The 22,847-nt window shown below is 35.8% G+C and overlaps 1 protein-coding gene across 3 annotated transcripts in view; it reads left to right on the top strand.

The window, feature by feature from the left end:
• The window catches only part of LOC110451585 (synaptotagmin-7-like), a 276,219-nt gene that overhangs the window by 162,913 nt on the left and 90,459 nt on the right, over positions 1-22,847 (top strand). For 2 of the 3 annotated variants that reach the window (XM_021499694.1, XM_021499696.1), the window contains one exon: positions 13,585-13,608. The exons of the other annotated variant lie outside the window; for it this stretch is intronic. In XM_021499694.1, the coding sequence (XP_021355369.1) occupies positions 13,585-13,608 (24 nt within the window). The remainder of the gene's footprint in view (positions 1-13,584; positions 13,609-22,847) is intronic. 3 annotated transcript variants of the gene reach the window in all.

Genomic DNA, 22,847 nt, shown 5'->3' on the forward strand with positions numbered 1-22,847 from the left:
CCCTTCCTTGATCCTTGAACCCTTCTTAAAGATTCACATGACTTTGACCTGTTATAGTTATATGGTACAAAAATGTCACATTTCTGAAGATTGTAGCTTTGCGTTCAAGTACTGGAGACGGATCACTTGAGGATAAATGAAACGTTTTAAAAATTGACACAATTGTATAAATTAAATAGCCCTGGTTCCTCTGTTTTATCTGCTCCGTGTGTATAATGGTGAAAAACGATGTTACAGATGCAGGTTCTCTGTGGAATCCTATTATGTAACAAGTTCTACACATTTCCTAAGGCCTTCGGGGGTATATTACAGTCAAGTGCCATTGAATCCACTCGCAAACCCCGTGATCAACTCCAGGATGGGCATGGCCTTGCCAAAGAAAATCCATTTTCTTCTCTTATGCAGATCGAGTAAATAGGATAATCTTTTTTTTTAATTAAATATGTGGTTTTTTATCTGCTTTTCAGGTCAAATTGATCCAACAGCATTGGGATCTTGGTGAATTCAATTTATTATTTCTGTCGTTTTTTTATTTTAACTTAGCATCTCCTTTCTAAATGCTTGATAAAATTGGGAACAGATAGCTAAGTTAGGTAACATAACATTGTTGAATTTGTTCTTTTCAATTTGAATTTCCCTCAATTGATAGGAAAGTTTTGTTTATAAATGTTGACAGCGACATTTTCCTATTCCAAGGTCAGGTTCCTAGCTTTCTTTTGTTAACGCAGTAAACATTTAAACAAAATTGTGCCATATATGGCTTTTAATTTCAATTATCTGCATTTTGAAGACACTTGAAACATTAATACGTTCAGGCTCTGAATCCTCAACAGTGTCTAATTTTACTAATGATAGGCCTGGATATGTTCGATGTTAAGCCCACGCCTTTGTGAATCAGATTTTGAAGATGAGGGTCTTATCTGAAATAAGTCATTAGCCCTAATCTTCTTATGAGATTAAATTGGAGAACAATCTGTGTATTAACAGTGGTTAGCCCCGAATCTAAGGAAAAGTCCTCTTGGGTGCAATTATCACAAATGTAATATCGTAGCTTATACAGGATTTGCTGACAGCATTTCCGTCAACCTTGTCAAGACCTCGGTTATTCTGTCTTGTGTATTGCAGAGTTATCTTCTCTTGTGAGCAGGTATTGATTGTTACGTCATTTTTTGAGAAAACAACATAGTTTTCACACACAAACCAATGACGTAACAATCAATACCTGCTCACAAGAGAAGATAACTCTGCAATATGCAAAGACGGAATACATCATCAAACGTGAAATTGGTTTAATGATTTGGGAATGTTCAATTTTTGTAACCGTTTTTTTGACACTATTACGAGGCTATTAAAACTCCAATTGTTTCTGTGGCCGTGTAAAAAAATTACTTCAAGGTCATATGTAAAGGTTGTAAGTTTTCTTCAGTGTTTGCTCATTTTGTCCTCTAATTATCTCAGAAAAAGGGGATATTGGAAGCGAAACATTTGATTGCTATTTTTCAATTAGGATACAGAATGATTTAAGATGAAAAGGTTTCGATTATTTGTATTAGCTAGGAGGTGGAGAATCTGAGTCACTTTACGATACACAAGCAAAATGTCTGGCGATGTACTTCCTGTCTGTAAGTGGATGTCTCGACAAGGTTGATTATATTATTATATAGTACACCAATGGTTCTTAACATGTATTGTCAGCTTAGAGGCAGTTTTTTATCATGAAAATGTAATCATCGTGAAAATGTAATCATCGTGAAAATGTAATCATCGTGAAAATTCTGTCATCATGAATAAGCTGTATAAATATCTAAGCATTAAGATGTTTCTAGTTGGTTGAAGGTATGGTAGACCAGGGGAATTAATTTTGAAAAAATAAAATTACACCATGCTCTGCCGAATTATCATGTGACCAACTAACTAGTAAACCAGTTCAATATTTATATATCTCCTGTCTTCGGTTTACTTTCGTGTTGTTCGAAATACTGTCTCGGAAAATCATTGTCTGATGTGGAAGTGAGTTTTGGTTTGGCTGGCTAATGGATCAGAAACTACGTTTTTTCTGTAAGCAAAATAGTTTTGTAACTTGAAAAGTCACACATTCACATTTTGCTCACATCATTTACAGCAAATAATATCTGGTGATAAGTTCACATTTGATAATTAATACATGTAGATTTATAACCACAGCAAATAATATCTGGTGATAGGTTCACATTTGATAATACATGTAGATTTATAACCACCAACCACTGATTATTTGCAATTATCTAACATCACTGTACCCAAAACAGGACATATAAAATAAAATAGCGTCGCAGGCATATAAATAAAGATATATTTTTTTCTTTTTGTAATTATTCTACCTTTAATCTGTCCATGTAACCATAGTCAGAAGCTGATAAAGCTTTATAAAGTTAAATTGATATAAAAGTACCATCAAGTGAAAATTACATGCATAAAAATAGTTCTCTGTAGTGCAAATCAACAGTTTCCTGGGGCTGTTATGCCACAAGTCTCCTGTTTTAGGTACGATGACGATAGTGGAATGATATTTCAAATAATCTTTATTATTGTTTTTGTAATCTGTAACCTTAAACTCCCAGACACATTGTCACTCTCACTACATACTTTAAAAAATAATCTCACTGTAAGGTGAAAATGAGAACAGGTATTCTTGCCTAAAACTTATTCACCAAAGTTGTTCATGTCTCTTTTTCATGCCAACAAGATTTATTTCCCTTGAATTGGTAAGAAGTTCTTTAGTGGTAATTCCAACTTGCTAGAGTTATCTTTCTTGGAACCTGATTTATCGGTATTGATTAGGAGTTTGTCTTGGTGATTGGGAGTCTGTCTCAGTGGGCCAAACCAGACTCAGGGCTACAGCCTGATGTGTGAATTCAACTCTACAGGGAGGAAGAATTAATTTAGAACATTATTTGACAGAAAACAGTGCAGAAAGGGGAACCGATGGAATGTCAGCGCAGACAAAGGATTAAATCATTGTTATAAATCCTTGCATTATTGAAACAAATTCTAAAGGTGATCGACATTAACAAGACTCTGCAAACACTCTTTATCCTGATCTCTTTCTGTACTGAAAATTTGTTATAGACCTCAAAAACATCAAAGGATCTGGGCAGTTCCATTGTCTAGCATTGTAATGGCAAAGTTAAAAACTGTATTTCATTTTTTTCATTTGATCAAGGTCACTTAGATGTTTTAAAGAACATTATTTTATTCATACGGTTATCAATAAAGTTCATGGTTTCTCTTTAAACGTACTCAAGTTTTTTAATTTATTTGAATTATACTATACTGATCGAGCTTTTATAATTTGAGAATTTGATTTTCTAATGAATATTTATTCTTATGTCATATATAGTTATTGGTTTTAAATTAATTCCTTTGATAATAGACACAGATCATGCATATGATTAACTTTATAGGGTCATTAATTATAAAATGCTTGGTGAATCAATTTTAAAGTCATGTTTTCTTTAAAGCATTTTATTGACTTGTACACATGTCTTAAATTCAGTGTATTTCTGCTCTAATGTTTTGATGAAAGCTTTTCATTACCCGTCTGTTACGTTAAATGTCAGTGGCAAGAATTTTCAAATTCCTGACCTGCTGTTCCCACATGCCACGATTGGCCCCAAAAGTCATCTAGTCACGAAAGTTCCTTTTTTGTTTATTCCATCTTGATGTTGAAGAACTTTAACTGATTTAGATTCTCCTGTTGTTTACACAGCCTCCGAAGATATTTTTATCCAATCAGTAAATTTAATGTAGTTTAAATGTTCCTCAGCAAGTGGAAATGGCTATTTGATGTGAAATTGTTATATGCTAGTTGTTTGGCACAAGACACTCCTGCGTACCACTGTACTTAAGAGCAGTTAAGCATGAGAAGAAGACATCGGAAGACGATTATCTTTTTACGTACTATCAGTACCACGGGTCAGCTCGTAACTAAATATTCGGAGAGCACTTACGTGATTTATTGGCCTTGGAAGTACTTGTATAAATATCCTTAAAAACAAGTATCCTGAAAACATAAATAAGGCATAAATGCCCTTAAAAGTTAGTACTTTATAAATATAAGTATGATAAATATCCTTAAGAATAAGTAATGAAGAAATATCTTAAAAATTAAGTGTATATATAGCAGTTATCAGACACATAACTAATTTGTATCAGCAATTATCAGAAAATTCAGAATGATATGAGACAGTTGAAATGCATTTGCGAAGATAGCTTCCTACCAATAATGAAGGGTATTTAACAGATTTCTTAGTATTGAACTCTTCTGAAAAAGGAGGTGCTTGTCATAATACAAGTGGCATATATCCTTAAATTGTTTAATAAACTTTTTATTTGACTATTGGTTTTAAAAGAGCATATGTGTGTCTGTCAACACTTTCGTTTCCGCATGACAACTTGCTTATTTATTTATCAATTTTGATGAAACTTGGTGAGCATTTGCAACATCCATATAGAATGTGCTTTGATTGAGGTTAAATCTGGGCATGATTACTTAGCTAACTGCACTCTGATTGATTGACAATTTCTGCTTGATGATTTGGTGGTATACAACTGGATTCTGATAAAACCTGGTCAATATTTATTTCATAAAATGTCAGAAATTGAATTTGAAGTTGAGCAACTGCAATTTGAATGTTCAGAGGTTTCCACACAATAAGTTAATGAAATGTGACTGGATTTTAATAGAACTTGATCAGTATTTAACACTATAAGCACAATCACTTTTAGCAAAATCTTTAATTAATTAATGCTCAGAAATAGCTTTAGTTTTAATGATTTTTGCAATGAAGGATATACCAATTTCTTTTCTTTTGGGTTGAAATATAGGCAAAGGGAGGTAATTCCTATACAAATAAATATCAATTCAAATAGAAATGAGAACCATAGAATATGTTTATTGCCAGTTGCATTCACACTACCATATACACCATAAAAAAGAAGGACATTTAGTCATGTATTTTAATTATCTCAATAGTATAGCTTGGCCTTGTAGCCTTAAGTTTGTGTTGACATCTTTAAAATCTATTTATAATTAAACAATTTGGTCTTGATAAAGTATCGAATCAAATTCAATACCTGTTCAATAAATCTAATCAGTACTGGATTTGTCCATCAACATCATTGATTATACAATGACAATTGATGATCTGTGTCTGGTATGTGTGTAAAGTAATCAGGCTTGTCGATTGGTTGTTAGAGATGTTCCAGACAACATGGATACCAAGTGTACACGTTGACCTTTGAATGCCTCGGGCCCCTTCTCAGACGACAAAGTCCTGGCCATTATATGGTTGTGCAATGTTCTGTAATTGTAACCGCCGGCCGAAAACATAATTCCCTTCTAAACGGAGATCTGAATCTAATTTTACATTATCCTGTAAAAAAAATTACATCCTTTTGTGGTAAACATGCAAAAGTTCATAATCAACAAGGCGGTAAAATGACGAGCAATATCACGCTTGAGTCGTTACGATCTGGCATTTGTACAGATGCTCGGACACCTGTGGACATATGGATTCATCAGAGTAGATAATGGACTGTATCAGAGGGATTCCAACCGAAGCATACAATCATTATTCTCAACCCAATCAAGCCTGAACCTGTTAATAACAATTGGAGAATATCACAGCCCCCAGTCATCCGCCCTGACCCATGCGACAAAGGTGAGGATGCCTGCAGCCACACATTAAACCTTAACTGAACGGATGTATTATATTTCTTAATTAAGGGTACAATTATGAGAGAACTTGAGATTATGGGCTGCTGACAGAGACATCTGGGTTTATGGGATATTGTTTCATGTATTTCTTTTAATTTTCGTGGTCAGTCGATGGGAAATTTTCTTGTAGTCCAGTCATCCCTTTGCAGAGTTCTCATGTTTAAACAACTTGGCAAGGTTTTTTCGGATCCAAACAGGTAAAGAGTTTTTATTGATAGCTACTTTTCGAGAGTATATAAATGTATCATTTCTAAAAGGTTGACAGTACAAACGTTGCTGGAAAGTTTGTAATGAAAATATGTCCCAATGCTTGGAAGTCTGAAATATATGTTTTCATAAAATAGTAATGTGGCGATTTTGTTGATATGACAATGTGTCTGAGTACTTTTGCATTAAGAACTGTATAGTTGATGGTTAAGTAAAACTATTTAATGTTTGCAATACTTCTGTTTCTACACTGTCAGTGAAAGCAATACTCCAATTCTGTGCAAGAAATGGATTATTTTTGAACTGATTGATTACTAAATAATTAATCCCTCATTCAAGAGTGTATATTTGAATTGCGTTATCATGATAACCATGGTTACGCTCCTTTGTAGTATTTTGTAAGACTACCAGCAGGTATCTTACAAGTATACTACCTTGTTAAACCTTTATATTTAATCTCTTATCAATTTGTGGTATCCTTCTAGGTGTGGAATTTATTGGATTTTAACCAAATAACCGGTTTAAGAACACTTTCTTAGTAACCGCTATAAGTGTGTTTGATAGCGGGGGATATTTGAACTTTGATGACATAATTCTGAAGAACTCTCCTAACCTTGTAGGCACATCATACTGTACTTTATCAAGGTCATCTTGTACTATCCTTAATTGAAGAGCCTCAAGTAACCTTTCTTGACCATGCAGGGCTGGTGTTCATACAGTCAGATAGTCATACATTAAAAACAGTATTTGATTTGATGTTTCTCCAAAATCAGCGACAGAATGTGATTTTTGTCTCGCCACCACAAATGTAAGCAAGACTTAGGTGTTGCTTTTCCGGTGACGGCGTCAACATTAAGTTTTCTGCGTTTGAGTTAGTTTCTTTGAAAGTATAAGTGCTCGACCAACCGAACTTGGACCATGCATGCATCTTAGGTAGTAAATCTCAACCCATCACCAGAACAAGAAGTTGGGCTTGAGCGCAGAATCTGAGTTTGAGCATGAGAACGGTTCCATGAATAAAGGCCCACAAACCCGGACATTACAGATGACCGTGAAAGAGATATCTCGCATTAGACCAATCCTTGAGTAGATTTCTGTTTTCCATTGGAGATAGATCATACCTCAGTTCATATTGGAGTATGATCACGAACAAGCCTGCTAATTCACCAGTGAGGGACTCATTCTTATGTTTTTGTTGGTGTCACAATCGTCCTATCATGTTACAACTCATCCCCACTTTGATGCGGGTGTTGCATGCTCTGCAGGTAGCTCAGGACATCTCTATTGATCTTTAAACTAAGGGTTAAATGTCATAAAAAGTGTGTCCAGCATCCCTTTTTACTAAACCAAAACAATTAAACACATGTTTATGCAAAAGGAAAAAAATGTTTTAATGGATCAGTAGCATACTATATCCTGTTGTTAAAACTGGCAATCACAGTCTTCGTCTCTTCAAACCAAAACCAATAAATAGATTTTTCTGAAACAAATCTTGTTAAACGGATCGTTAAATTAATCAGAAGTGTTTATGTTATGGACTGTAATCTGAAGTGTTTATGTGATGGACTGTGATCTGAAGTGTTTATGTGATGGACTGTAATCAGAAGCTGTGCATTATTTAGCAGGGTTTGGGGAGAGAATGGGATGATGCTTGTGGAATACTCTATGCTTCCATAGTCTAGCAGGTAATTATTTCCAAATCACCGATCATGGGAATAGTTCTATACTTTAACTGATGTAAACATTAAACAGCATATCAAATGTTTGGTGTAGTTCAACAAAAACTACAATGTTAGGAAGATCAAACTCAAACTTTATGCATTGCTGCTTTAAACAAAAAACCCTTTCTTTGGATTGCTTTTTTGGGTCCAAAGGTCAAAGGTCAAGGTTATTGGAGGGTACTTTTTTATGCCCCTGACATTTTATTGGTGAATGAGGGCACATACTGTTACCCATTTTGCCTTGTAGTGTCCTATCCTGTTGGGAATCACTTTCATAACTTGATTGACTTAGTTTCTTGATAGGTGTTCATCAAAGTTTATACCAAAACCAGGTATGAGTATACCTCAGATTTCAGGATCCCAAAGTCAACACCAAGGCCACTGCTGCTATTTAATAGGTCAAACACATGGCCAAAAGGGCATTCATGTCTAACAGACGTTTTTTCTCTAGTATTTCATTGGTATTTTGCATCCTAGCAACAGCTAGCATCATATGAAATCGAGTACCTAGGTAGACACTGCCAAATTACCATTGTTTCTTCATGCATGGCCAATAGTTGCTCTAACTATATTAAGATTGGATGAATGGTGTTGTGGAACTCTTGTCTACTTAGGCTTCTTAACTTGAAACAATGTATGCAGGCCTAGTATCAAATTTTTTACATTCATAGGGGTCTTTAAATCAGCTGAGAATCAATATCAATATATATATGGAAACCTTTAATTAAACACTGGCACCATCATCAGAGGTCTGCACTCTGCTGTGAAAAAAAGAATGGCCTCTGGGGTGTACTTTTGGTTTTCATCTTAGTACAACAGACATTGGTAGAAAATGAAAATACATTGTGCAATTTGATAGGTGAGACAGAGAAGCTAAGTTAATTAGAGTGGCTTTATTGTTGGCTAATAGTGGGACATGTGAGAAATCGGACGGCATTTTACGACGGCTTCCATCAGTCACCTCCAGGTATATCTAATTTAAGTTTTCTTGCATTTATATCCCAAAATATCAATATGCCATGCAGACCAATAAATTTCTATTTTCTGATTCTGCAGAATGAATATTTCCGTTCACGTCTACTTAAGATATTGAAAAAGTACACTCGGATAAACCTGGAAAGGACAAGTTGTATAGGATGTACCTTTAAGAAGGCTTGCTCCTTCATTTCTGTTGGTCAATCGAAAGACCCTGATGATTCACATAGGAAGACGGTTTACATAATCAGTCAGCCTTTAGCAGATAAACTAAGAGTTGAACTCTGTTTTAATTAAAAAGAATTCTTTTTTACAAATGATGGATGCTACAGTCTAGGGTGCTGGGTTTGACCAGCGTAATTTCTTTTGGGAAGGCAAGCACAAATTTGGTCTACCGATGTTGTCTGTGAGAAAATCCATTTGTTGTCCAGGCCTATGACGGAATCATTACACCTTGGCAAAGAGATGGTAATCAGGTCAAAGGTCAATGGGAATTTGTTGGCAGTGGTTAACCAGATATTCAATTCACAACCAAAACCATTACGGAATCGTTTTATGACACCGTTTTACAACACTTAAATGGCAGAGTATCATGTTTTACTGGGGGTACTCAGTTCGTCTAATAATGGTTCGTCAATATTGACATTGGAATGCCGGGGAGATAGGTTTTTTGTTTTAAAATAATGTGGCAATAATAAAGTAGAATTTTACAATTGCGTCATTGCCGAAAGAAATCACAAAGCATTGTCAAGGTAACTAAGTAATGTTTCCCGGAATATTTTAAATCTCTGGTCGGTGCCAACAAATCAAAATTGGTGTGGATGTTTAATTTTTTCGCAAAAATTATTGGTATTTGAAAAAAATAAAACCTGATTTTTCCAAGAATCATGATCAAATTGCTTTTCAGCAATACACAGTTGTGAGTCTCCATTTTAAATCCCGATCTGTTGGAAAAAAGGTCTGTCATTTTTCTTTCTTTGTCTATATGTTGTCATTGGCAGGAGTTCACAAAGTATGATGGCAGTATTCAGCACTATCTAAAAGGTGTCAGGAGTCCTGTCCTGTCAGGAGTTTTAAAATTTTACAAAGTTTATTTTCACAACCATACTGCTATAATGAAAATACTGGTACTGTAAATCTCTATAGTAAATATGAAATGTGATTGAACTTTCATAGAACTTTTAGAAACATTAGGTAAAATGACTGAGAAGATTCTTCAAAAAGTTTCCCTGGAGTCTGGCCCCTTTTCATCTTCGTCTGCTGTTAAGCTGTCACCATGTATCCATTCAATGACAACCATTGTGATGTAGTAATTAAGGCAAAAAAACATAATGACATGACATTGTGATGTCAGAATGACGGCAATAGACATGATGACATGACATTGTGATGTCAGAATGAAGGCAATAGACATGATGACATGACATTGTGATGTCAGAATGAAGGCAATAGACATGATGACATGACATTGTGATGTCAGAATGAAGGCAATAGACATGATGACATGACATTGTGATGTCAGAATGAAGGCAATAGACATGATGACATGACATTGTGATGTCAGAATGAAGGCAATAGACATGATGACATGACATTGTGATGTCAGAATGAAGGCAATAGACATGATGACATGACATTGTGATGTCAGAATGAAGGCAATAGACATGATGACATGACATTGTGATGTCAGAATGAAGGCAATAGACATGATGACATGACATTGTGATGTCAGAATGAAGGCAATAGACATGATGACATGACATTGTGATGTCAGAATGAAGGCAATAGACATGATGACATGACATTGTGATGTCAGAATGAAGGCAATAGACATGATGACATGACATTGTGATGTCAGAATGAAGGCAATAGACATGATGACATGACATTGTGATGTCAGAATGAAGGCAATAGACATGATGACATGACATTGTGATGTCAGAATGAAGGCAATAGACATGATGACATGACATTGTGATGTCAGAATGAAGGCAATAAACATGATGACATGACATTATATTTACATATGCCCTTCCCAAGTTCCATTAACTCTATTGAAAGTCAGTCTATAGTTACTGTCCAGTAACTACAGTCTGCATTATCTGGTCACATGACCATGTTTTCCATGATGTCAGTGTTAGCAACCACTCCCACCGATACGATAGCCGCCATCTTATTGTTGTCGTTTGGTTCATACAAGTCGCATTTTGACAGGTTTTGCAGACAATGAAGACATCCAGAATAGGAAGGGAAGTTCATTCTTTTGTATTAAAATGTTCTGCACATTAGAGCATTTAACTGCATTTAAAAGTTGTTGCCTGGTATCTTTTTTAAATGGCGACCATTGTTTGTAAAGTTTTCGGTCCGATAATGGCCGTCTGTGGCTGTTCCAATTTTTTTTGTACCAGTGAGGTTTTGCGACAGCAGAAAATATAAATTAAGCTCATCCGAATAATTAATAAAAGACAGGTCATATGGGGAAATGTAAATATAAAGATTGAACGTTTGTCCAATTGCAGTTAAAGCCAATATGAATGCAATCTGGGTGACAGATAAATAGAATGACGTCCGTTAATTTCATAATTAAGGAAAAAAGACATGGCATCATATTGTGATAAGAGAATTTTGATAATAGATATGATTTAATGACATATTGATGTCATATTAAGAATAATCAACCTATGACAGATCTAAAGACAGCATTTGATATTGATTTAACTTGTTCTGAAGAGATGTTTTTTTTTAGTTGGTAGAGCGTCTCTAAAATTGAAATCTTTTACATCTGTTATATCAGTATCATACGAAAAGGAAAGTGATTTGTCAGACGTATTGTCAGATATGTATTTAAATAAGTAAATGATGATAATTGTAAACATATTGTGTATGTTTAGCAAACTTTATGTGTTTGTCTATGATAACTATCAATTTAAGCGAGTGTATTATACATGTGTAAATGTGAATGGCAGTTATCTATAATTGTTCGGAGTAGTGGAAAAGCGTTATAATGAATTTACTTGGGTGATAACAGTTAAGTGGACAGATTAAATGGCGTTAATCAATGTAGGAGTCATAACCCGGGCAATTTGTTGTCTCCATGATAGCACTATGACAGGTTTTATCGTCCAGGCTGTGAGGTGTGAGTTTACTCGGGTGTCCGGATCTAAATGGTTCGTGATCTGCACAGATCTATAAACCATGGCCAATGGCTCGGAGGTAGATACTAATTACTGTCACTGGTAACCAATGGTGTCGCAATGATTCTTCTTCTCCAAGGGTCATTTTCTATGTCACAGACTCCACAGTGTCGGAAACAGTAATATGTGGGTACCAGTTAGATATACATGTCAGTCTTCATGTACAATAATTCAATTTAATTATGACAAAAAGTGCTTTTAGATGCAGGATATGATAAGACGCAATTATCAGTGGTTTTTAAAATTGTATCCTCATTTTATGGGAAAATATCAATATTTTTCATTGAGTATGCTATTGGTAAATTGTCAACCAATGATTTTAAGTAGATGTTAATTGTAGAGCACTGGGTTCAGTTGAGTCCTTTATTCTCATTTTCTCCTTTGAAATATGATTCTAAAGTTAGGAAAAGTATTAGATTGAAAAACATATGTGGTTACCAGCTAAAAATTAATTCCAATTTAAATGTTTCACATCCTGTTGTTCAATGTTGCGTTAAAATAGAAAAAATAATTTTGTGAAAAGTGCTTTTGATAGTTATAGTAGCGTACTTGAATGGTACGCACGTGATCTGAATACAAGCATCATTTTGTATATGTAAAAAACTTTAAGAGGTACTCGCAAATATATATTTTTGGACACAGTGTAGTATCTCGCACTGTTATCTGTAATTCCTACACAGCTGTCGATCCAATATTGATGCGTGTGTGGGTTTGTGGGGGAGGTAGTAATACAGACCTCTACTTGTCATTGAGGGGTCAAAGGTCATCTGAGGTTACAACAAGCTGTTGCCCCTACATTACAGTACATGTAACAGTGGTTGTCCTGTTTTTATTGACATGTATAAATATAGGTAACAGCATGCTTCTATTGATATACAGCTTCACGGGCTGGTTTGGAAAATGTACTGAGTAATCTGTTGGGATCTTGAACTGAGTATTATGTCCAGATTCTGTACTGAGCGATCTGTCCTGGTCTTTTATTCAGTGTACTAAGAGTGTTTATACCTGTGTTTGCTATGTCTCAGGGGCTTGACATGACTGACAACTTAAGGACATATGCTAATACACCTGAAATACACCTCCTCTCCAAAAGAAACATGTAAAAAAAAAAGTGTTGATTCATTGCTGGCTTGCTTGAGAGATATGTCTGAAGACAGCCTTTTATAGTGTTCAGTTACTTGTGAATTGTTAGGTAAATGTTTAATTCTAAAAAATTAAGGGGAGATAACTAACACTTATCTAAAGAACAATGTGTGAGGTAGCATATCCCCTTAAAGCATCCATCAGGGGGCCACATGCAGTATCCAGGTGTGGAAATAGAATTTAAGAAATATTATTCAAACTATTTTCTATCCTAAGTTGTGTTTAAAGTAGTTATTTGCATGCTTGAGATTCTTGTAATAATTTTCAAAACAAGAAAGAAAATATTTCAAATAAATCTGGTCTGAAGACCGTTATATTACTCATCAATATTATGAATCCATTGTTAATGGACTGCCTCATTTATTGCCTTTACTTATTTATGACTTCCATATTAATGTCAAAAACAATGAAGATATATGATCAATTGGAAAAAACACCATATAAATGTAGTTACTCTTGTTGATATTAAATTAGAATTCATGCAATGTTGAAAACTTTGTACTTTCATTGAAGAGTTTCACAAGGGGAGCTAAACATGTTCAGACTTTTTTGCATTAACTTAATGGTATTTTCCTTACTGTTGTAGCATTATCAATGGACTGCTGGACAGGTAATGTCTGTGGTGTTGTAAGTGGATCTCCTCGTTAAATGCATGTTTGTTGTCTTGTCTTGTGCACCTGCTCACACGTTAAATTCTTAACTCAGTGCAGAAGTACTCTCCAAAAAAAACACACCAAAAAACAGGGTAATTGGATGATGAATGAGCAAATAAAATCATCATTGGGGGTATTTATTACAGTATCTAGGAGAACATTAACTCCCCTACAGCAAAATTTAGATTTTAATAGGCGGTAATACAGTAGGAACTGTAATCTGACAACCAATTTCTCTCTCAGGATAACACAGGGAAAATCGTGCTAGAAACTAGAACCCTGTAATGCATACCGTGATAATCACTCAATGACGATTTGAAAAATAAGTGGATTTAACTGTCTAGAATCTCCACTATTTATTATGTTTATTATAGGAAAAAGAACTTCATGGAAATTACAAAACTAGATTTATTTTGGAAGTTATAGCGGAAGATAAAGAATTCCACCTGATTTGGTGTGTAACTTGTAAACAATTTTCGATTGTATTTCACCGTTACGTGTGAATAAATCCAATTATTTAATCTTGTTTTCAGAGTTACGGCTAGCAGATTTAAAGTTTTCTTAAGACAATCTACTTCTTGGGTAGAAACTTCATTACAGTGATTGGCAGACTGATTGGATGAACGGGCCACATACACCTCAGCCTGCTTATTTTCAGTTGAGTGTAATTTGATTGCATCATTTTAACCCTATATATCTTTGAGGACTTAATAGGAGGGATAATACAATTGCGGCTGATGTAAGTGAAACACAGTCCTTGCCATTTTGAACAAATGTCAAGGTTAGCATGATCCTTTGGAGAAAAACCCCAACATTACTCACAACTTAAGTCTATAATTTGTTTCCAGAACAGACTCTTTGACCAATTTAACCAAATTTGTCTGGGACCTTTTTGTTCAAATCAATGTTTAATGAAAATCTTTAAAAAATCTGTTATCCCCAACGCAAGATCGCATTCCTTCTGCTGATGAGAGAATGGTGTAAACAAGATATTCTCTGTCCAACATTCTGGATAAAACATGGCTGTTGGTAGACCTTAAAGTAACACTGTAGTGAGAAACAAAAAATTCAACGTAAAATTGTGTTTGCTATGCATGACTTTTGTTGTGAAGATATTATGGGGTATTTTTGTAATAGTTATTTGATTGTATTATATACTTTATGACACCAAAAAAGCACCTCTGTTTGTTGTTGTTTGGATTATTCATCTACTTTAAACTTTCATATTATTTTTTGTTTCACTCACACACACACACTTTAATTTGCATGCTATTCTTCTTATGAAATGACATTAGTTTCCATCACATTGTCACCCTGATAGTAATAAGTGTCAACTTTACATTGTCAGTGTAACTATAGCTTAGACAACACACTGAACTGTCCAACAATGTATCAAAGTGTGTGTCAGTGTAACTATAGCTTATAGACAACACACTGAACTGTCCTACAATATACCAAAGTGTGTGTCGGTATAACTATAGCTTAGACAACACACTGAACTGTCCAACAATGTACCAAAGGGGGTGTCGGTGTAACTATAGCTTAGACAACACACTGATCTGTCCAACAATGTACCAAAGTGTGTGTCAGTGTAACCATAGCTTATAGACAACACACTGCACTGTCCAACAATGTACCAAAGTGTGTGTGAGTGTAACTATAGCTTAGACAACACACTGAACTGAACAACAATGTACAAACGTGTGTGTCAGTGTTACATAGCTTAGACAAAACACTGAACTGTCTAACAAAGTACCAAAGTGAGTGTCAGTGTAACTATAGCTTAGACAACACACTGAACTGTACAACAATGTACAAACGTGTGTGTCAGTGTTACCATAGCTTAGACAACACACTGAACTGTCTAACAAAGTACCAAAGTGAGTGTCAGTGTAACTATAGCTTAGACAACACACTGAACTGTCCAACAATGTACCAAAGTGTGTGTCAGTGTAACTATAGCTTATAGACGACACACTGAGCTGTCCAACAATGTACCAAAGTGTGTGTCAGTGTAACTATAGCTTGAACAACACACTGAACTGTCCAACAATGTACCAAAGTGTGTGTCAGTGTAACTATAGCTTGAACAACACACTGAACTGTCCAACAATGTACCAAAGTGAGTGTCAGTGTAACTATAGCTTATAGACAACACACTGAACTGTCCAACAATGTACCAAAGTGTGTGTCAGTGTAACTTTAGCTTGAACAACACACTGAACTGTCCAACAATGTACCAAAGTGAGTGTCAGTGTAACTATAGCTTATAGACAACACACTGAACTGTCCAACAATGTACCAAAGTGTGTGTCAGTGTAACTATAGCTTAGACAACACACTGAACTGTACAACAATGTAAAAAGTGTGTGTCAGTGTTACCATAGCTTAGACAACACACTGAACTGTCCACCAATTTATCAAAGTGTGTGTCAGTGTAACTATAGCTTAGATAACACCCTGAACTGTCCTACAATGTACCAAAATGTGTGTCAGTGTAACAATGGCTTAGACAACACACTGAACTGTCCTACAATGTACCAAAGTGTGTGTCAGTGTAACTATAGCTTAGACAACACCCTGAACTGTCCTACAATGTACCAAAATGTGTGTCAGTGTAACAATAGCTTAGACAACACACTGAACTGTCCTACAATGTACCAAAGTGTGTCAGTGTAACTATAGCTTATAGACAACACACTGAGCTGTCCAATAAGGTGCCAAAGTGTGTGTCAGTGTTACAATAGGTCAGTGTAACTATAGCTTAGACAACACACTGAACTGTCCTACAATGTACTAAAGTGTGTGTCAGTGTTACAATAGCTTAGACAACACACTGAACTGTCCAACAGTGTACCAAAGTGTTTCCCTGTAACTATAGCTTAGACAACATACTGAACTGTCCTACAATGTACCAAAGTGTGTGTCAGTGTTACCATAGCTTAGACAACACTCTGAACTGTCCAACAATGTACCAAAGTGTGTGTCAGTGTCAAAATAGCTTAGACAACACACTGATCTGTCCTACAATATACCAAAGCGTGTGTCAATGTAACTATAGCTTATAGTCAACACACTGAACTGTCTAACAAAGCACCAAAGTGTGTAACACTGTAACCATAGCTTAGACAACACACTGAACTGTCCAACAATGTACCAAAGTGTGTAACACTGTAACCATAGCTAATTAGACAACACACTGAACTGTCCTACAATATACCAAAGTGTGTGTCAATGTAACTATAGCTTATAGACAACACACTGAACTGTCTAACAAAGTACCAAAGTGTGTAACACTGTAACCATAGCTTAGACAACACACTGAACTGTCCTACAATATACCAAAGTGTGTGTCAGTGTAACTATAGCTTATAGACAACACACTGAACTGTCGAGCAATGTACCAAAGTGTGTGTCAGTGTAACTATAGCTTAGACAACACACTGAACTGTCCTACAATATACCAAAGTGTGTGTCAGTGTTACCCTAGCTGATTGACAACACACTGAACTGTCCAACAATGTACCAAAGTATGTGTCGGTGTTACCAAAGTAAAACCAGCATTGTAAAATGTAACACCAGAATACAATCCCCAGACAAATAGTGAACGAAAACAATTTGGTACATACAAGCATACAGCAAACAATAATGAAAATAAGTCTAGTGCATAGGCTCACTTTACAAATAACAAACAAAATATTAACTGGAATATACATCCACTCGACAAACAATAAGAAAAAAAATGATTAAGTGCACACAAGCTCATGGCAAACCATAAAGCAAACAATGAACAAATTACAATCTAGTGCTCAGAAATTCTTGGCAAACAATGAACAAATTACAATCTAGTGGTCAGAAGTTCTTGGCAAACAATGAACTAATTACAATCTAGTGCTCAGAAGTTCTTTGCAAACAATGAACAAATTACAATCTAGTTCTCATAAGTTCTTGGCAAACAATGAACAAATTACAATCTAGTTCTCAGAAGTTCTTGGCAAACAATGAACAAATTACAATCTAGTGCTCAGAGGTTCTTGGCAAACAATTAACGAATTACAATCAACTGCACATAAGCTCATGGCAAACAATGAACAAATTACAATCTTGTGCTCAGAAGTTCTTGGCAAACAATGAACAAATTACAATCTAGTGCTCAGAAGTTCTTTGCAAACAATGAACAAATTACAATCTAGTGCTCAGAAGTTCTTGGCAAACAATGAACAAATTACAATCTAGTGCTCAGAAGTTCTTGGCAAACAATGAACAAATTACAATCTAGTGCTCAGAAGTTCTTGGCAAACAATGAACAAATTACAATCTAGTGCTCAGAAGTTCTTGGCAAACAATGAACAAATTACAATCTAGTGCTCAGAAGTTCTTGGCAAACAATGAACAAATTACAATCTAGTGCTCAGAAGTTCTTGGCAAACAATGAACAAATTACAATCTAGTGCTCAGAAGTTCTTGGCAAACAATGAACAAATTACAATCTAGTGCTCAGAAGTTCTTGGCAAACAATTAATGAATTATGATCTAGTGCACACACACTCATGGCAAACAAGAAATGAATTACGATCTAGTGCACACACTCATGGCAAACAATGAATGAATTACAATCTAGTACACACACACTCATGGCAAACAATGAATGAATTACAATCTAGTACACACACACTCATGGCAAACAATGAATGAATTATGTTCTAGTGCACACACACTCATGGCAAACAATGAACAAATTACAATCTAGTGCTCAGAAGTTCTTGGCAAATAACTAATGAATTACGATCTATTGCACACACACTCATGGCAAACAATGAATGAATTACAATCTAGTGCACACACACTTATGGCAAACAATGAATGAATTACAATCTAGTGCACACACACTCATGGCAAACAATGAATGAATTACAATCTAGTGCACACACACTCATGGCAAACAATGAATGAATTACAATCTAGTGCACAAACACTCATGGCAAACAATGAATGAATTACAATCTAGTGCACACACACTCATGGCAAACAATGAATGAATTACGATCTGGAACATGCAAGAATTAAACAGATATTGCACAAAATATCATTAAGTTTACAAATAATCTATTATATACTGCACATTAAGCTGACATTTTGCAGAAAGACAATTGGTGGACGTTGGACATGTTACAAATTGGAATGATAAACATGTCACACTGCAATCAGCTATACAAGCATATAAATACCCATCAATGTCATTGATGGACAGGGACCACACAATGGATTCAAACAAAAGAACACATTGGCCACACAGTAGAATTAGACAAAAGAAGAAAAAAAAGCCGATTAGCACTCGGAGAATTGACCAGATAAAAATAGAAATATTGACAGAAGAGACAAGAGGATAAACAAGGTACCATTATTATTACCTTTGTCCCTCACACTTGTCAATTCAATGTTACACACAGTGATATGATATTAGGTAAATACACAGGGTGGATGCTGTCAGCGTTTCACTGAACACCATTTGTGGCTTTTATTATAAATATAACATGACATTTTGTGCTCGAAAACAATCATTATTGACAGACGACCAACGTTTGGTTTGTAAGTCTGAACTGCACGATTCTCGCAATCTGAATCACATATTGTATAGGGCTGTACATGGAATTCTATGGAGCTTACAAACGCACAATGTACAGGGCTACAGAGGAAACTCTGTGGAGTTCACAATCATATACGGCATTGGGTCAGACAGTTTTTCTTATTTATGGTTAGCCTGTCTATTAATTTAGGGAAATTGTGTTTTCTTAATAAATGCGTAATTGTCTTGTCTGGCTTACTGAGGCATGATGGTTTCGCTTTGTCCATCAACATTATGGAAAATATCCTGTGGTCAGTTAATCTGACTGGACAATACAGATTGTCCTTGTTCTAAATAAGTGTGATCTTGTAGGCATAGCACATACTGACCACTGTGTATTTTTAGGTCACCTGAGCTTTGCTCAAGTGACCTATTCTAATCGCTTTTCGTTCGTCGTCGTCCGTCGTCCGTCGTGCGTAAACTTTTACATTTTCAACTTCTTCTCAAGAACCAGTGGATGGATTTTTTTCAAACTTGGTCAGAATCATCCTTGGTAGATGAGGCTTCAAAATTGTAAAATTGGGATTCCTACCCCAACCCCTGGGGCCAGGGCGGGGCCCCAAAGGGAAAATTAATCAATATTTCAAAAATCTTCTTCTTCAGACTCAGAGGTACTACACTCATTTTCTCTACGTGGAAAGAAAGATCATCAGGGGCTTTACTTAAATTGTAAATTTCAGGACCCCCGAGCTATCCGTTCTCCCTTGGGGAGGGGGTAAAGTTTACTATAGTTTATATAGGGAAATAACACTTTTGGGTATATTTTGACAACTTTCTGTAGGAAATTATTTTTACTTGGTGAGAATTATCCTTGGAGGTAGATGGTTTCAAATTGTAAAATTGAGATTCCTACCCCGACCCCTGGGGCCAGGGCGGGGCCCCAAAGGGAAAATTAATCAATATTTCAAAAATCTTCTTCTCCAGACTCAGAGGTACTACAGTGATTTTCTCTACGTGGAAAGAAAGATCATCAGGGGCTTTACTTAAATTGTAAATTTCAGGACCCCCGAGCTATCCGTTCTCCCTTGGGGAGGGGGTAAAGTTTACTATAGTTTATATAGGGAAATAACACTTTTGGGTATATTTTGACAACTTTCTGTAGGAAATTATTTTTACTTGGTGAGAATTATCCTTGGAGGTAGATGGTTTCAAATTGTAAAATTGAGATTCCTACCCCGACCCCTGGGGCCAGGGCGGGGCCCCAAAGGGAAAATTAATCAATATTTCAAAAATCTTCTTCTCCAGACTCAGAGGTACTACAGTGATTTTCTCTACGTGGAAAGAAAGATCATCAGGGGCTTTACTTAAATTGTAAATTTCAGGACCCCCGAGCTATCCGTTCTCCCTTGGGGAGGGGGTAAAGTTTACTATAGTTTATATAGGGAAATAACACTTTTGGGTATATTTTGACAACTTTCTGTAGGAAATTATTTTTACTTGGTGAGAATTATCCTTGGAGGTAGATGGTTTCAAATTGTAAAATTGAGATTCCTACCCCGACCCCTGGGGCCAGGGCGGGGCCCCAAAGGGAAAATTAATCAATATTTCAAAAATCTTCTTCTCCAGACTCAGAGGTACTACAGTGATTTTCTCTACGTGGAAAGAAAGATCATCAGGGGCTTTACTTAAATTGTAAATTTCAGGACCCCCGAGCTATCCGTTCTCCCTTGGGGAGGGGGTAAAGTTTACTATAGTTTATATAGGGAAATAACACTTTTGGGTATATTTTGACAACTTTCTGTAGGAAATTATTTTTACTTGGTGAGAATTATCCTTGGAGGTAGATGGTTTCAAATTGTAAAATTGAGATTCCTACCCCGACCCCTGGGGCCAGGGCGGGGCCCCAAAGGGAAAATTAATCAATATTTCAAAAATCTTCTTCTCCAGACTCAGAGGTACTACAGTGATTTTCTCTACGTGGAAAGAAAGATCATCAGGGGCTTTACTTAAATTGTAAATTTCAGGACCCCCGAGCTATCCGTTCTCCCTTGGGGAGGGGGTAAAGTTTACTATAGTTTATATAGGGAAATAACACTTTTGGGTATATTTTGACAACTTTCTGTAGGAAATTATTTTTACTTGGTGAGAATTATCCTTGGAGGTAGATGGTTTCAAATTGTAAAATTGAGATTCCTACCCCGACCCCTGGGGCCAGGGCGGGGCCCCAAAGGGAAAATTAATCAATATTTCAAAAATCTTCTTCTCCAGACTCAGAGGTACTACAGTGATTTTCTTTACGTGGAAAGAAAGATCATCAGGGGCTTTATTTAAATTGAAAATATCAGGACCCCGAGCTATCCGTTCTCCCTTGGGGAGGGGTTAACGTTTAATATAGTTTATATAGGGAAATAACACTTTTCGGTATATATTTTATCCATTTTCAGCAGAAAATTGCTCAAACTTAGTCAGAATCATCTTGGGTAAATGAGAGTTTTACTTTGTAAAATTAGGATTCCTGCCCCATCCCCAGGGGCTAGGGCGGGGCCCCAAAGGGAACATTTACCAATATTTTCAAATTCTTATCCATTGATGACATGACAAGTATTGTATTTCACTTAGTTTACATGCTGATTTCCACATCACATCTAAACAATAAAATAAAGCTACCAGTACCTATGATATAACTCAGGTGACCGCTAAGGCCCTTGGGCCTCTTGTTATAATGCTGGACAGCAGAACTCGAAGCTATGTTTCTTTTCGCTATTTTTTTCAATCAAAGGATTGTTTTCTTTTAAGAACCACATACCACTGCTTAAAAAAAATGTAGTTATGCATTGGAAACTTTTTCCCAACATGATTTGATAAAGATGAAATAGATAATAATAATAATTTAAAAAAAACCAGAACAGTGTACTGAAGGAGTGGAAAATATAATGAGGGCTGGACCACAATTTGAGTTCAGGACTTCAGATCATTATACTATCCGTCTTACCAACTGAGCGAACTGGTCAACTGTTCTGCCCATGCCTGGTCTCACAATCTTGTTAAATAAAGGGGATATAACTCTATGTATGAAAAACTACAGTGGAATTCTTTAGTATTTTTCCTGCAGTGAGTCATGGATCCTTAACTCATTAAACCCTGAAATTTCATAATGAACTATTCCAAACTTTGAAATGGAAGAGTTAAAATGTGTCTTCTGAGGTGAGTATGTTAAGTAAGCATCAAAGAAGTACATATTCATGGAATAATGACACCAAAGAAATTCTGTGAACTTTTTTCACAAAAAAAACCCAATGCAGTGTTCGCTTTTGATTTTTTAAGTCACCTGCGACAAAGTCTCAAGTGACCTATTGCGATCGCCATTTGTCCGGCGTCATCAGGCGTCCGGCGTCCGTCGTCCGTCCATAAACAACTTACATTTTCGACTTCTTCTCCAAAACCCCTGATTTACCAATATCAATGAAATTTTGCAAAAATCTTCTTCTCAATACCTAGATATGGTAGAATCAAATACTCTTCATAGATGGAAGGGTCTTAAGGTGCTTTACCAAATTTGTCAATTTCTTGACCCTGTGGTCTCACATTTCCCCCTCGAGAGGGGTTAAACTTTACTATAGTTTATTTAGG

This window comes from Mizuhopecten yessoensis, unplaced genomic scaffold, assembly GCF_002113885.1.
Source record: "Mizuhopecten yessoensis strain PY_sf001 unplaced genomic scaffold, ASM211388v2 scaffold6135_1, whole genome shotgun sequence".
Classification (NCBI taxonomy): Eukaryota; Metazoa; Mollusca; class Bivalvia; order Pectinida; family Pectinidae; genus Mizuhopecten; species Mizuhopecten yessoensis.